Source organism: Erythrolamprus reginae, chromosome 1, assembly GCF_031021105.1.
Source record: "Erythrolamprus reginae isolate rEryReg1 chromosome 1, rEryReg1.hap1, whole genome shotgun sequence".
Classification (NCBI taxonomy): Eukaryota; Metazoa; Chordata; class Lepidosauria; order Squamata; family Dipsadidae; genus Erythrolamprus; species Erythrolamprus reginae.
In genome coordinates this window covers 336,271,164-336,286,344 of record NC_091950.1, presented here as the reverse complement: position 1 = coordinate 336,286,344, position 15,181 = coordinate 336,271,164, and the positions used below count along the sequence as shown (strand labels likewise).

At 37.5% G+C, this 15,181-nt stretch overlaps 1 protein-coding gene across 3 annotated transcripts in view; it reads right to left on the bottom strand.

Annotated features, from left to right (window-relative positions):
* SLC35F3 (solute carrier family 35 member F3) overlaps window positions 1-15,181 on the bottom strand; it is a 142,676-nt gene that overhangs the window by 1,484 nt on the left and 126,011 nt on the right. For 2 of the 3 annotated variants that reach the window (XM_070740563.1, XM_070740582.1), the window contains 5 exons: window positions 14,213-14,537; window positions 6,158-6,377; window positions 3,541-3,666; window positions 2,271-2,463; window positions 415-504 (listed from right to left, as the gene is read on the bottom strand). In XM_070740563.1, coding sequence (XP_070596664.1) covers window positions 415-504; window positions 2,271-2,463; window positions 3,541-3,666; window positions 6,158-6,377; window positions 14,213-14,537 — 954 coding nt within the window. The remainder of the gene's footprint in view (window positions 1-414; window positions 505-2,270; window positions 2,464-3,540; window positions 3,667-6,157; window positions 6,378-14,212; window positions 14,538-15,181) is intronic. The other variant, XM_070740573.1, reaches the window with a different exon arrangement.

The window sequence follows — 15,181 nt, the reverse complement described above, 5'->3', positions numbered from 1 at the left end:
AAGCATTTGATTCATAAACAAAATATGAATATTTTGGCATTATGAAGTAGAAAATTACTACTTCAAATCATCACTTTCCATACTCCACAACCCAGTAATGGATTTTTCCTGTTGTTTGTCTTCTGAAATAAATGGCTGATGCTCTAAGGTTCAATACTGGGTTGATAGAAAAACTGCAAATAATCTTGAAATCAATATTTTAGGCAAATTAACCTTTATTTTAAAGGTTAGTGCTATAAAAGGGTAATGTTATGAAATTGAAAGTAGTGAGCATTTGCTAAGATAAAGCTCTGGATATTTAAATAAAATGTATTCTACTTTACATGTAAAACATGTAAATCCTGATTTATATATCATTTGTTAATCAGCCTGTACATGTATGTCTATATGATTTTAATGAAGAAGTATACTTACTAGCATTTACAGGTACGCTTAGTACAATCCCGAGAGATATCAAGGTAGGATATGTAATAGCAATCCCAAAATTTAATATAATATTGAATGCTGAAATAAGAAATAACATTTTCCATTTTAGAATTACTTTTATTTTGGTACTAAATTTGTTTTTGTTTTTTTCAGATTTAACCAGTTTATTTTAAGCAGCCACATTTAGATTGATAGGAACCTTTGTACATAAAGATCAAAATACAGTATTTCTGAAACTACTGTGTATTACATGCCAAGGAACATACCTGAATCCAGTGTCAGATATGCACTATAGGACTTATTTTATCCAGACCTGTACATTCTTTCTTCTTAAATTAAATTAACTTCAGAAAGCAGTCAAACTGCATGTATTTATGGTAAAAATAGTTTTAAATTGATTAATTTGTCTATTTTACAATGTATTTATAATGTATACCTACCTTGTTGCTGCACTTAATCCTTTTATATGCGTAGAAGAATATCACGGAATTACACGATAGTATTACATAAGCAGTATTCATAAATATTAAATAATGGGAGTTTCATTTCAGTCAAAAGGAAACACTCTACACAGCACTTGCTTACATTTTAAAGGCCACTAACATAGATAATTTTAGAGGAGAACTACTTCCATCTTGCTTACGAATACATTATGAGAACCATTATGTTGTCATTGAAAGTTTTTGTGAAAGTCATTGCACCAGAGCACATGGCTGATGGGAATCAAATTTCTCTAATAAATGGTGTTAGAATTAAATATTCCTAAATTAGAAAGAAGTCTTTCTTGATATTACTAAGTCTAACCCCTGCTCAATGTAAGAATTCACATTAAAAAATTCCGACAAATGTTAGTTTCAGCCTGTCCAGTGGAGGATAGCCAAAGAGGTGTTGTGATTATTTGTTCTACTTTCAAACCATTAGTTGCTAGGAACTTTTTTTCTAGCATTCCCTGAGAATCTTCTTTCCTGCAACTTGTCCATTATATGTCCTACTACTGCACCCGTGTGCTGCAAAGCGTTTCTGTGTTGAAAGGATTATATGGTGACACAACTGTTGCCCAGGGGAAGCCCAAGGGGGCTCCTTTCACTTCTATGTTATTTTCCCACCAAAGTAGTACCTGTTTATTTATTCGCATTCACATCCTTTCACACAAAGTAGGCAGGAGGTATGCAAATTGATTGGAGCTCATTCTATAACATGGATCACCCTTGGATTTCAAACTCTTAATGGTCTTTTGACTCAGCATCCTAACAATATTAGCCACCATGGCCCTGTCCTACATTCTGGGAACAAAAGGAAAGAGGCCCCGATTTTCTTCTAGGTGACAACCTGTCAGGTGCCTTAAACATTCTAGTATATTTTCCTTCAAATGTATTTTCTCAAAGCTAAGGTCTAATTCTATCTAATAATCTATTAAATATCAAATCTTTTAAATGCAAATTTAAAGGGATACAATAGTTATCAATACAACGCATTGCACTCATATTACAGATTTTACTCACCAAAGTACTATCAGTCTGACAGGCTGACTTTTTATTTTTATTTTAGATTACACACTTGCAGAAGTCTTTTAAATGTCAGGTTTAGAACAACCATATTAGTCAAATTATGGAGGATAAAATTACAATGATTGTTAGATAAGATGGCTATATACTACATTTAGTTTTGGAAGCAATGTACGAGTAGTGGTATCATTTTAAACAAAAAAACCCTCAAATTGCATAGGATTAGATTAAATTAGATTTGATTAAATTGGTTTTAAGCATGATCTGCAGTCTCTTTTTCTTAAGACTATCCAACGTAATTGTTTACAAGGATGTTGTCATTAAGCAACATTTACTTACTCAATAATAGGACTGAAAATCCACAAATGCTTCCCCAAGGAATGGCATCAAAAGAACTCCAGTATTCAACTTTGGTAAAGTAAAGGATGACAGGAATACAAGTAACAAAAAGGATATTGAATACAGCTAACACTGACAAAAATAAGGCAGCTTCTCCATATTTAGCACTACCCAGGAGAAGCTTAAATAAAACCTGTAACAAAAACAGGAAAAGCAATTTGAAAAGCAAAAACTATTGTTCACACATGATAAGAAATTATTTAAACACTTATCCTAAAGTGTATTTCTAATTCAAACATGCTTACATAATATAGATTACGTTGGGGGCGGGGATATGTTATTTACACTGTTATTCGGAAAAAGATAGAGGTTTTCAGGTACAGAACTTCTATTACGATCTATTCTGAATCTATTCTATCATTTCCAACAAAGATGGAAGGAAACTCAAGAGAGGCTATATGGTACAATGTCTCCAGGACGTCCTGCAGACTTCTGTAAATTTGGCAAAGCAATTTCATGTTAAACTGATTGAAAGCCTTTTTTCAAGGCTCACCAGAAAAAAAAATTGACTTTTTAATTTTAATTCCATAGCAGTAGACATAAATGGGGACTAAAATCGCTATGTAAATTCCTATAGATGAGTGCAATATTGGACAGAAGTACTTTCCAGCATTGTAATATTTTTGTGCAGTTTCCTAATCAGGAGTCAATATAAAGGTTATTTATTATATTCATCAGAAACTAACTGCCATTTCTTAGACTATTCTTGTAATACAACATTTTAAAATAATGTACACATTACTTTTAAATAATGTACTGCACATGTACACTGTTTTACATACAGTGTGAACAATTTTTTGTTAAATAGTTCCCATAGATTGGGTAGTGTTGAGCCTCAAAGTTTAGTGACAATGTATATACAACAGATTTCTTGAAGTTTCCCCAACAACTATGACTGGCATTTTCAGAGGCAAAGTAGTCTACAAAGTCTACACTGCTGGTGAAATATCAAGACATCTGTTGTTTAGGAAGTATACCCTGAAGCCCAATACTGTCCAACACATACCAGCTGTGAAAGCCTACATTAGTTCCCATAGGGATAACAACCAGATTCAACTACCTCTAATCTATGTAAAATTTTAGTTGTGTAGATGCTCTGTGAAAACATGACTCTTAGAGGATGAACTGAACTGAAAATAGAACATTTGGTCATGCAATGTTTGGCTGTATACCCAGAATTCAAACCTGTAGAGTCTACTACTATACTTACTTTGTAAAGAGCTGACGTTGACGCAGATCCCACAACAAGTGCTATTCCAATAACTGAATGACTGTGGAATCCATCTGCATAAGTCATCATAACTATCCCTGCAATAGCAAGTATAGCAGCAACAATCTGTTTTGGATACACAGAAGCAAAATGTTAATGGGCTCTAAAGCCCCCCTAGCCCCTGGTAACACAGAAGGCACATTTTTTCATAAGCCTAACTCAAATTAGTACATTCCAGATACATCTTGCGTCTTTTGGAGAGATTAAACCAAAGGCTACTAAAGACAAAAAGCAAAATTACCAGGAGTCCTATTGTATAGTTATATATCCACATACCATTACTGAGATATTAGTTTGTGAACAGTTGTGTATATTATCAGATCTATATGTTTGAAGCTCTGAACCCTCAGAAAGGGTACCTAGAGTAGGATTGTAGAAAAGATGATACAAAACAATATGTTGAATATACTGATTTCACTGAAATGTAGCGATTCATTTCCTCTAAGGTTATAAACATTTATCTTATGCCATATCTCATCCCTTATCCATAGACAAATCGATAAAGCATCACCTTTTCAGAAAGTTCATAAAGAGTTTCCAGAAATAAAAACATATCTTGTTTTAACCTTGATCAAATAAGCCAATTTTATATTCCTTCTTTTTACTTCTAATAGATATACTGTAGTCTATAGTTCATTCAAATAGTAATCTAGGATTTGATTTCTCATCATTATTTCTTTGCCCAATTACACAGAATTCTTCAAGGGCTTAACAAGACCCTTTTGTACATCCAATAGGAAAAATATCCAGGTAAATCTCTTGGTTTGTCATTTATTTTAAATTTTAAAAAGTCCGCTGGTTTGTTTTTAGATTGAGCAAAATATAATCTCTCTTACTCTGTCATTTGTAAATCCAATACTATCTTTATTTTGTCAGATAAAATTTGTTCTGCACTTGTCATTTTGTCTGTAACAGTTTCTGGGTATCTATAGAAGCACACATTACATATATTGTTGATAATTTTTTACTATATTTTGCAAAAGATTTCTTCAGTATTTTCATTGTTATCATGTTTTGCAACATTTTACAATTTTTAAAGTTTGTATTCGGTTTTTAAAATCAAGAAATTGCTAACAATTGCTTTGCTGTGTCATGTAAAAATGAAAACAGAATCTATTTCCCATGGGAAGTTGTTTGTTCTTTATAATTACGGTAATTCCAAATTCCTACTGCAAAATTTTAAGCATTCCAATTTTTGTCCATTTATAATTTTCTAGGGTCAAATTCTTATTTAACTTTTTGCTATTTATTTCAAATTCTTTAAATTCTTTAACTTATAATTAAATTTTATTTTATTCAGGATTAAAGGCAGATTCACACATTTTCAAACTTGTAATTCTGAAGGTGTCTAATAGCTTAGAAATAGTTAATGAGCCTGTTTTTAAAAGCCATTAGAAAGTGAGGCTTTGTGAACTTTTGTCCTTGAGACTTCTTTGCTGTATTTGCAGACAAGTTGGCTAATCTCATTGTCTCCCAAACTCGTAGAAAAAACCCTCTATCTTGCAGTCTCTTTGTGCAGTATCGATCACAATAGGACCACAAAAAATCTGCAACATTTGTAACTATTTGACTTTGAACCCCCTAATGTAAGTAGTACCTGGCAAGAAAAATCCTTATACTTCCTGAATTTACAAATTAAGTAACATTACTTTTTTAAGACAAATAGTTTTCCTTTTTGCCTTCTAAGTCAAACAGATCAAAGTAAATGTGAACTCACTTTGTTCTTTATTACAAAAATCTTTGTACAAATGTTGGTAAATATTTTAAATAGTAAGTGAGACATTAAGGTCCAAATGTTCTCCTTATTGCCTTGTTTGCCATATTTGAAGGAGCTTCTTCTCACTATTGCTGTAACTTGGCAGATAAAGAATTATAGCTCTTGGAACAGTAATGTACTCTTCAATTGAAAGAACTTTTTTACATTAATATACCCTAAAGTCTGTGAGAGGACAAGTGATGTCAAGATGTGCAATGCATTACTGTGATGTGACTGCTGTTATGTACTTGCATGCAACACAGCAAAACAAATATAAAAGTGTTATGTCTTGAGAAGCTGGGAAGTTTTCACTCCAGTTGGACAAGGAAGTAGAGCAGGAAAATTCTGATTGGCTCTTTCCCAAAAAGGGCTCCCTATTTAAAACCCTGCTGTTCTGTTCGAAAAGACTATATACTTGTACTGTCCCCGGGTCTATTTGACCCGGACCGAAAATGGTTTTATTTAGGTACTTAAATTTGGTCTTTTTGAACACCTTTTTCACTGGGAAACTAGTTTGAACATTTCTGCACACAATGAATTGAAAATTGAAATGAAAACAATTAATGCTTATATTTTTATTTTGCTCATAAAAACCTGCCCCCCCCGTTTTTGTGAATTTTTTTTTCAATTTATAGATATATTTTAAGAACAAGTTTAAAGTATAACATAAAAACAGTTTTTAATGCATAAAATTAAATTAATTAAAATATGTACTACTCTGCTATAAATGTTTGAGCAAAAGTTGTGTACTAGTACCAATATTGGTGATGGTAGCAAAAAGATAGTTGATTAACCACTTACCCTCACTCCCATGAATCTGTCCCTGAGAACAATCCACGAAAGCAAGAACACGAAAGCTTTGTTGCAGCAGAACAATACGGAAACATCCGTAGTGTTTATTTTTTTTATTGCATGTAAGTACAGGTAGTTCGTGAGTGTCCAGAGAACACCAAAAGGTGCTGCCTTGGTAAAAAATGCCTTCAGTGTCAAGCCGTTGTCTCCAAAAAACCGACAACATTCCCTAAAAGAAGAAAAGAACAGTAGATCCTTAGGAAGTACATCAAGAATGTGCAGCATCTTGAAGATTGACTTATTCTTTATCAGTTGCATTGTTAATCATCAGTGGAACAGATCAAAGACTGAGTGAAAAACCTTTTCTGGATGGTTTTTACTGTTTTAATTGTTTTATAATTTTAGGATTATAAACTACCCACAGTCACTTGGTTGAGTTAGGCAACTACAGAAATTGAATAAATTAATAATAAATAAAAACTGACTGGTTAACCTTGGAACAATTTCTCTCCCTAAGACCAATCTATTTTCTAGTTACATAGAAAAATAGGAGGAGAGAACACTATATACATGGATACCCTGATGTCATTGTCTCCGATAATGGCCCACAATTCACAGCTAGGCAGTTATAAATTTAATAAATCGGTCAATTTTTTAAAAAACCTTGCATTTTTAATGATAAGCATTTTTGGTACCAGAACAAATTTTGAACAATTAAATTTCTGATTACTCCCAAAGAAAAGGGAAAGCAGGTGGCAGTGTCCTTAGAAATTTCCAGCCTTTCACACATGCATGCATGTGCATGTGTGTATATAAACACAATACACACAACACTTAATTCTCTTTGTTTACTTCCTTGTACAGTACCAACAAAATGTTCAGAGACCAAAGAAAACATTAACAGCATGAACAACGCCATGTATTTCAAATCTTGTTTTTATCCAACCTATACATGGCATGTATTAACTCAAAAGTAAAGGCCAACATGTCTGAGCCTGGAGAAGATTTAAGAAGATAATGAAATTGTCAAAATCCACAAATATAATTTAAGATTTTTCAAAAAGCCTTCCTCTGAGTGCTTCATCAGTTTTAGATAAAAATACCAAAAGCAATTTAGAAGACTCTAGGGAAGATCATCTTATCCGATTTGAGAATAAATATATGCCCACAGAGCAAATTTCATTAAAAAAATAATTGGAATGACATACAATAATACAATAGTTTGTGGCAATAAAGAAGCCTTATATTGGCTGATAGAAAGTTAATTCTTAGTTTTTAAATTCTTTCTATTAAAGAGGGAATGAACCATTGATGTATCCTAAAGTAGAAGAGAAAAAGGCAAGTCTATGAACATAAAAGCATGTTTGTATGTACCCATTTTCAAATCGAGATCAAATCAATCAGCCCAAACCTATTCAATTTTGTTTTTGTAGTAATCAAGAGTTTGTACTAAAGAAGAGAGGGAAGGGAAGAAACCGGTCCCAGTTGTAAACGGATTCATGTGGATACAAGATCTGGTGGCAATCACCAGGCTCAAAGTTGACTCAGCCTTCCATCCTTTCAAGGTCGGTAAAATGAGGATAATGAAATGTTCCGATCATCTCCCCCCCTTTCCTTTCTGTCCTCCAGACTATACAGATTGAGTTCATTAAGTCTTTCCTGATAAGTTTGATGCTTAAGACCTTCTACTATTTTTGTAGCCCGTCTTTGGGGAAGAGCCATTATGTGTGCAGAAACCACCAATTTTACTCCAGAGAATTTCTCTCTTCACTGTCCCTTGTCAGGAAGGTGTAAGGGAAGTCCCGTTTCCTGCAATTGCCATTTGCGTGTGCAAAGTGATGCAGTGGTTGAGTGCAGTACTGCAGGCTACTTCTGCTGACTGCCGGCTGCCTGAAATTTGGCAGTTCAAATCTCATCACCGGCTCAAGGTTGACTCAGCCTTCCATTCATTCATTCATTCATTCATTCATTCATTCATTCATTCATTCATTCATTCATTCATTCATTAGATTTGTATGCCGCCTCTCTCATCGTTCCGAGGTGGGTAAAATGAGGATCCAGATTGTTGGGGGCAATATGCTGACTCTGAAAACTGCTTAGAACAGGCTGTAAAGCGGTATATAAGTCTAACTGTATTGTTATTGCTAAAGTATAGGTCACTTTTCCAGAATGACTAAGGATCTTATGTCCCAAAGCACCTTTGGGACAATTACATTTCAATCAGGGATGGGCTTCTGGGGGTTCACAGGAGTTCAGAAGAACACCTAGCTAAGATTTTGTGCAGTTTGGAGAACCCCAAAATCCCAGTCCTGGCTGGCCCTGACTGCCCTATTCTGCCCCTTCCAGGAGTCCCCCACGCGGCCTGTTTTGGATGCAGGTAAGTGCAGGGTGTGTACGGAGGCTCATGAAGGGTGAAAAACAGGCCTCCTGGAATTTCAGGAACGGACTGTTTCTGTCCTCCAGCGGACGGGGAGGCTGTTTTCGTCCTCTTGGAGGCTCAAGGAAAGTAGTGTTGCAGGAGGCTGACCAGGCCACACCACTATGGCCATGCCCACCCAGCAACCAGGCAGAGAATCCCTTGCTAAAATTTTTGAAGCCCATCCCTGATTTCCCCTTATATATAAGTAATCCTCATGTAGAGACTGCGGTAATGAAAAAGGTTACAACCAGTCCTCATATTTATGACCTTTGCAGCTCTATAAAGCAAAGGAGAGCCGAGTTTCCATTTCACTTAAGGACCACTTCACTTAATGTCCAAGTTGGTGATCTGAATTGTGGTCCCCTAAATGAGGGTTGCTTGTATAACAAAATCAGACTCCTACAGAAAAACTAAAGAGAAGAAAGTAGAAAGGAGAAAGTATGAGGAATTGCTTTCTGGATAAATTATTTCAGTGAGGATCTCACTGAATCTCTGGATCACTGGCACACATCTAAACCATTAAGATAATTAAGTAACAAAATCTGTACTGCAAGTACCTTCACTGATCCAAGCTTGCTACCCAGATTCACTAGATATGGGCTGCAACTGTCTAAACTTTATCGTGACTTGATTTGCAGCTGGCTTCCTGAAAGGGAAACCAAAGCCCAAAAGATAGACAGAGTGGAAAAAGCTGTCCATTTTTTAATGGCCCACCTCTCTTGCTTCGTTTTTTGACATTTTTCTGCCCATTACTGGGATGGTAAGCACCTATTCTGTAAATCAGCTACTTACTTACTTACTTACTTACTTACTTACTTACTTACTTACTTACTTACTTACTTACTTACTTACTTACTTACTTACTTACTTACTTACTTACTTACTTACTTACTTATTTATTAGATTTGTATGCTCCCCTCTCCGTAGACTTGGGGCGGCTCACAATACAATAAAAACAGTTCCTGACAAATCTAATAATTTACAATTTAAAATTTAAAATAGTTAAAAAAAAAACCATTTTTAAGCAGACATACCTACAAACATACCATACATAAATTATATAGGCCCGGGGGAGATATCTCAGTTCCCTCATGCCTGACGACAAAGGTGGGTTTTAAGGAGTTTGTGAAAGGCAAGGAGGGTAGGGGCAGTTCTAATCTCTGGGGGGAGCTGGTTCCAGAGAGTCGGGGCCGCCACAGAGAAGGCTCTTCCTCTGGGGCCTGCCAACCGACATTGTTTAGTTGACGGGACCCGGAGAAGGCCCACTCTGTGGGACCTAATCGGTCGCTGGGATTCATGCAGCAGAAGCAGCTACTTCTTCCTAAATATTTCAGTGGGTAAATCTTTTGAAAGGGAACTTCACCACATTCATTCCAGCAGTGTGTTTTCCTTATAGAAGGTGATAATGCAATTTACAACATGAGTACCTTCAAATAAAAAGCCCAGTTGGCTGATACTTGTTGCTCTCTTTTTCCATTTTATGATATTAATTATTGAATCAGTCTGTGAAAAACAGAACCACAAATCCCATCTTAGAACACATCAGCAGCATAAACCCCCTCAAAATTAACAAAACATCCAATTAGTTTAACCGCATATTATGCTGCCTTTTTAAAAATATCAACTTAAGTGATTGCAAATGAATAAAACAAACGTTAATGGCCTACCAGAATGACCATGCTTTACAAATGAGAAATATATCTTAATACACTACTAAAACTGAGGCATTATTTTAATCAATAAATATACTCATTCAGCATGTATTTGTCCTATCTGCTTTTAAAGCTATTAAACAGCAAACTGTAGAATATATTTCTAATATAGACGATACAAGCTATATAAGATAAAATAACTTCTCTCTAATAATCATAGACATAAAAAGAGTCATATGAATTTATTTTACCTAATGCCCAGCTGGCCAACACAAATGTGCACGCCCAAACCGAGAAGAGCATGGGCAACGGCTAGTGTGCCTGGATAAATGGCTCTGCATGCCACTTCCAGCACACATGCCATACATTTGCCATCATGGATCTATAGAGTGGATATATTCTATAAAATGAAAATGTGGCAATAAGAATGTGTTTTTATTGGTGCCGCTGCAAGGTTCCATCTGCAAATGAGGGGTTTGTCTAGATAATTTACAAGATACAGTAGAGTCTTGGTTATCTATCCATCAATAATCCGACATTCCGGATTATCTGATGTTGCAGCTGTTTGGGGGTGGGGCTGTAGGCATTTCCACGCCCTCCCAGACACGCCCCCAAACATGACAGCCCCAACGGGGAAGTAAGCTGGGAGGAGCAAAGTGGGTAACCAAGCAAGACAGCTGAGGAGTGAAGCAGGTGAGCAAGCAAGACAGCCAAGGAGGGAAGCGGGCAAGCGAGCGAGAAAGCCAAGGAGGGAAGCGGGCAAGCAAGCGAGAAAGCCAAGGAGGGAAGCGGGTAAGGAGGGAAGCCGAGGAGGGAAGCGGGCAAAGGAGCGAGACAACCAAGAAGGGAAGCGGGCAAGGGAGCGAGACAGCCAAGGAGGGAAGCGGGCAAGCAAGCGAGACAGCCAAGGAGGGAAGCGGGCAAGCGAGCGAGACAGCCAAGGAGGGAAGCAGGCAAGCGAGCGAGACAGCCAAGGAGGGAAGCGGGCAAGGGAGCGAGACAGCCAAGGAGGGAAGCGGGCAAGGGAGCTAGACAGCCAAGGAGGGAAGCGGGCAAGCAAGCGAGACAGCCAAGGAGGGAAGCGGGCAAGTGAGCGAGACAGCCAAGGAGGGAAGCGGGCAAGCGAGCAAGACAGCCAAGGAGGGAAGCGGGCAAGCGAGCAAGACAGTCAAGGAGGGAAGTGGGCGCGTGAGCGAGACAGCAGAGGAGGGAAGTGGGAGAGCGAGTGAGACAGCCGAGGAGGGAAGGGGGCAAGTGAGCGAGACAGCCGAGGAGGGAAGTGGGCGAGCAAACGAGACAGCTGAGGAGGGAAGTGGGCGAGCAAACGAGACAGCCGAGGAGGGAAGTGGGCACGTGAGCGAGGCAGCCGAGGAGGGAAGTGGGCACGTGAGCGAGACAGCCGAGGAGGGAAGTGGGCAAGAGAGCGAGACAGCTGAGGAGGGAAGTGGGTGAGCAAACGAGACAGCTGAGGAGGGAAGTGCGAGAGCGAGTGAGACAGCCAAGGAGGGAAGTGGGCAAGTGAGCGAGACAGCCGAGGATGGAAGTGGGCAAGTGAGCGAGACAGCCGAGGAGGGAAGTGGGCGAGCAAACGAGACAGCCGAGGAGGGAAGTGGGCACGTGAGTGAGACAGCCGATGAGGGAAGTAGGCAAGAGAGCGAGACAGCTGAGGAGGGAAGTGGGAGAGCGAGCGAGACAGACGAGGAGGGAAGTGGGCGCGTGAGCGAGACAGATGTGGAGGGAAGTGGGCAAGCGAGCGAGACAGACGAGGAGGGAAATGGGCGAGCGAGCGAGACAGACGAGAAGGGAAGTGGGCAAGCGAGCGAGACAGAAGAGGAGGGAAGTGGGCGAGCAAGCAAGACAGACGAGGAGGGAAGTGGGCGAGCGAGCGAGACAGCCAAGGAGGGAAGTGGGCGGGCGAGCCATATACAGTAGAGTCCGGATTATCTGACATTTTCAGCTATCCGACTACTAGCCCATCCTTTATGTCAGATAACTGAGACTCTACTTACTTGGAAGGCTGTTCACATCCATTGGCAGATGTTTTATATTGAATTAAAGTGAGCAAGGTCAAATGCAGAACTTCAAGCGAAAATCAGTGGTGGTGGAATTAACTATTATATGGTACATAATATGTACATAACGGTGGCGAAAAAATCTTTTCCACAGTATAACAAGATTCAATTTTCAAATTAATTCAAACTCTTTGTAGGAAGGCTTATCATAAAGACACAAGAAACATGACTACGCTAAAGAGTTCAGAGCATCTTGGGTTGATCAAAAAGAAGCAGTAGACTAGTACCCTGTTTTCCCCAAAATAAGACATCCCCTGATAATAAGCCCAATTGGGCTTTTGAGTACATGACAATAAGGCCAAACACCTATTTCAGGGTTCCAAAAAATACAGGGTCTTATTTTCGGCAAAATGCGGTAGTTTGTTTCTCAGCTCTATCTAAACATTGGACACTTATACTTGCAATCCTCCCCTTAAAGTTGCTTATTGATTTTATTCTCATCACATACATTGAGAAATATTACTGTGGACAACAATATTTCACTGGAAGACTTGTGGAACTAATTCTTATAAGATTTGCATTGGAGTCCTATTAACGATGGATAAATTTTAGAAAACAGGAGATTGAAGTTAAAAACCAATGGTTCCGCTGTATCTTTTCTTGCTTCATTGCAAGCTCTTTAGTTTTAGGGGTTAATGCAGGACTTCTCAAATTCTGGTTCATGACTAACCAGAAGTCATCAACTTTGATGGATGTCAAAGGTTTCTCCTAAACCTAATCAGGCTTATGCAGGCAAAATAGTAGTGCTCTCAAAATATCGACATTTTGAAGGTTTCGAAACCATAATTTCTGTTTTTAGGCTTATTCAATTGCTTTTTTGTCTAATGATTCAAGCCACAATGGAAGAGACATCCCCCAGGGAAAGGAAGTAAAATATTAAAAAGAAATGTGAATTTGAAATAAATATGTCTGAAAGGATAGCACCAAGGAAAAATACCTTGCAGCATTCAAATGCAAAACTGTACATATAATACAACTCAATTTTTGTCTGAATATATAGCAGGAAACAATTGACGTCCTTTCAAATTTATTGATCTTTAGCTTACAGCTACCTTATTCAACGTGAGTAATGATTTAAAATGTTAGCATATTTTGTCAACATCTGGAAAGGCATTTCCTTGCTTGCAAATCCTAAATCCATCCGAATACAGCTAGCTTTCAATATCTGTTTTGGTATTATTATTATTATTATTATTATTATTATTATTATTATTATTATTATTTATTGGATTTGTATGCCGCCCCTCTCCGCAGACTCGGGGCGGCTAACAACAATGCACTTAAATATTTTGGGAAATTTTACTTTTATTGTTTACAGTATTTTGCAACTGCAATAGGCAAACGTGTATACCATCACTGATGATTGGCCTTGTTAATGGGAATAAGAAGAGAGCCAGTTTGGTGGCTAGTGATTAGAAAGTGAGAGACTGTGAATTCTAGTTCCATCTTAGCCATAAAAGCCAGCTGGGTGGCCTTGGGTCAGTTTCTCTCTCTCTCTCTCTCTCACCCCAATTCACCTCATAGGGTTGTTCTGGAGACAGTAGGAGGAGGAAAATATATTAGATATATTTGTTGTCTGTCAGTATTATTATCCCTTGAGGAGGAATTTGTCTGCTTATCTTTTGCCATAAAGAAAAAAAACAGTTAAATTATTATTATTTTAATTAGCACAATTACAAATGAACAACATCAACAAAAAGTATAAGAGAGGGTGTAGATGTTCACTTAGAGAGACTTCACTTATTTTTAATAGAAAAGTGTAATATAAATTCTACCTTCCACTATAATGTCCTTATCTTCCTTCTATTCCAATATTTGGGCTAATAATTAACAATCCTTTTTTAAAAAACCAGATACCTTAATGAAACTTCTAAGAGGAGACTAAATGACAACACAGTAACATACGACCACTCCCTCTTACCCGTATCTTTGTTGGGGAGATTGTTTTTCAGCTGATTTACAAACATGTCCAATGTAATACAAAGGAAAGAATAAAAAGTTCCAGTTTGTTGCAAACCAGGTCAAAGTGAAGGGTGCATCAAATTTCTTAAAGGTCAGTTTTGCGAGCTGGGTTGAACCTGACCAGGAAGAGCAGACGCCAAGAACTACCACAACACCCCAGAAGATTTTCTTAAGCTGGACCATGGAGCATGTTTGGCAACATGGACTCCTCCTTCCACCAGCTTCCATCCCAGCTTGTGTCTGAGCTTCTGCTGGTGTTGCGCAATCATGGGAGCGCTCATCCCCTGAGGAAAAAAAACAAAAGAAAGAGGGTGAATGTTAGACTCAATGATCCATATTCTGCACTCTTCCATTTTCAAAGCAGCAAGCCTGAAATGGCAACATATGTGGATCTCAGTTTTAAATTTACAATTAAAGGAAAATATATTGCTCAAAAAATAAAGGGAACACTCAAACAACACATCCTAGATCTGAATGAATGAAATATTCTAATTGAATATTTCATTTGCACAACTATTCCATTTGCACAACAGCATATGAAATTGATTGTCAATTAGTGTTGCTTCCTAAGTGGACAGTTTGATTTCACAGAAGTTTGATTTACTTGAAGTTATATTCTGTTTTTTAAGTGTTCCCTTTATTTTTTTGAGCAGTGTAATTGACAATCCTTGTGCAAAAGAATACTGTAATACCAAAGGACTTTACTGAACTTTATTAACTCATATTTTGTTTCCATAGATACAACTAAGAATTTATGGGTTCAAACCCAATACCACACTTCTTAAAAATCTGTCACAAAAAAATCAGCAAGATGCATACAAACATTTTAAAAAATATTTTACTTTATGTGTACCTTTTTGCCAAGTGTTAAATCAAGCAATGAAGGTGTTTAACATGTGACACACAGTACTATGAAAATGATCTTGAG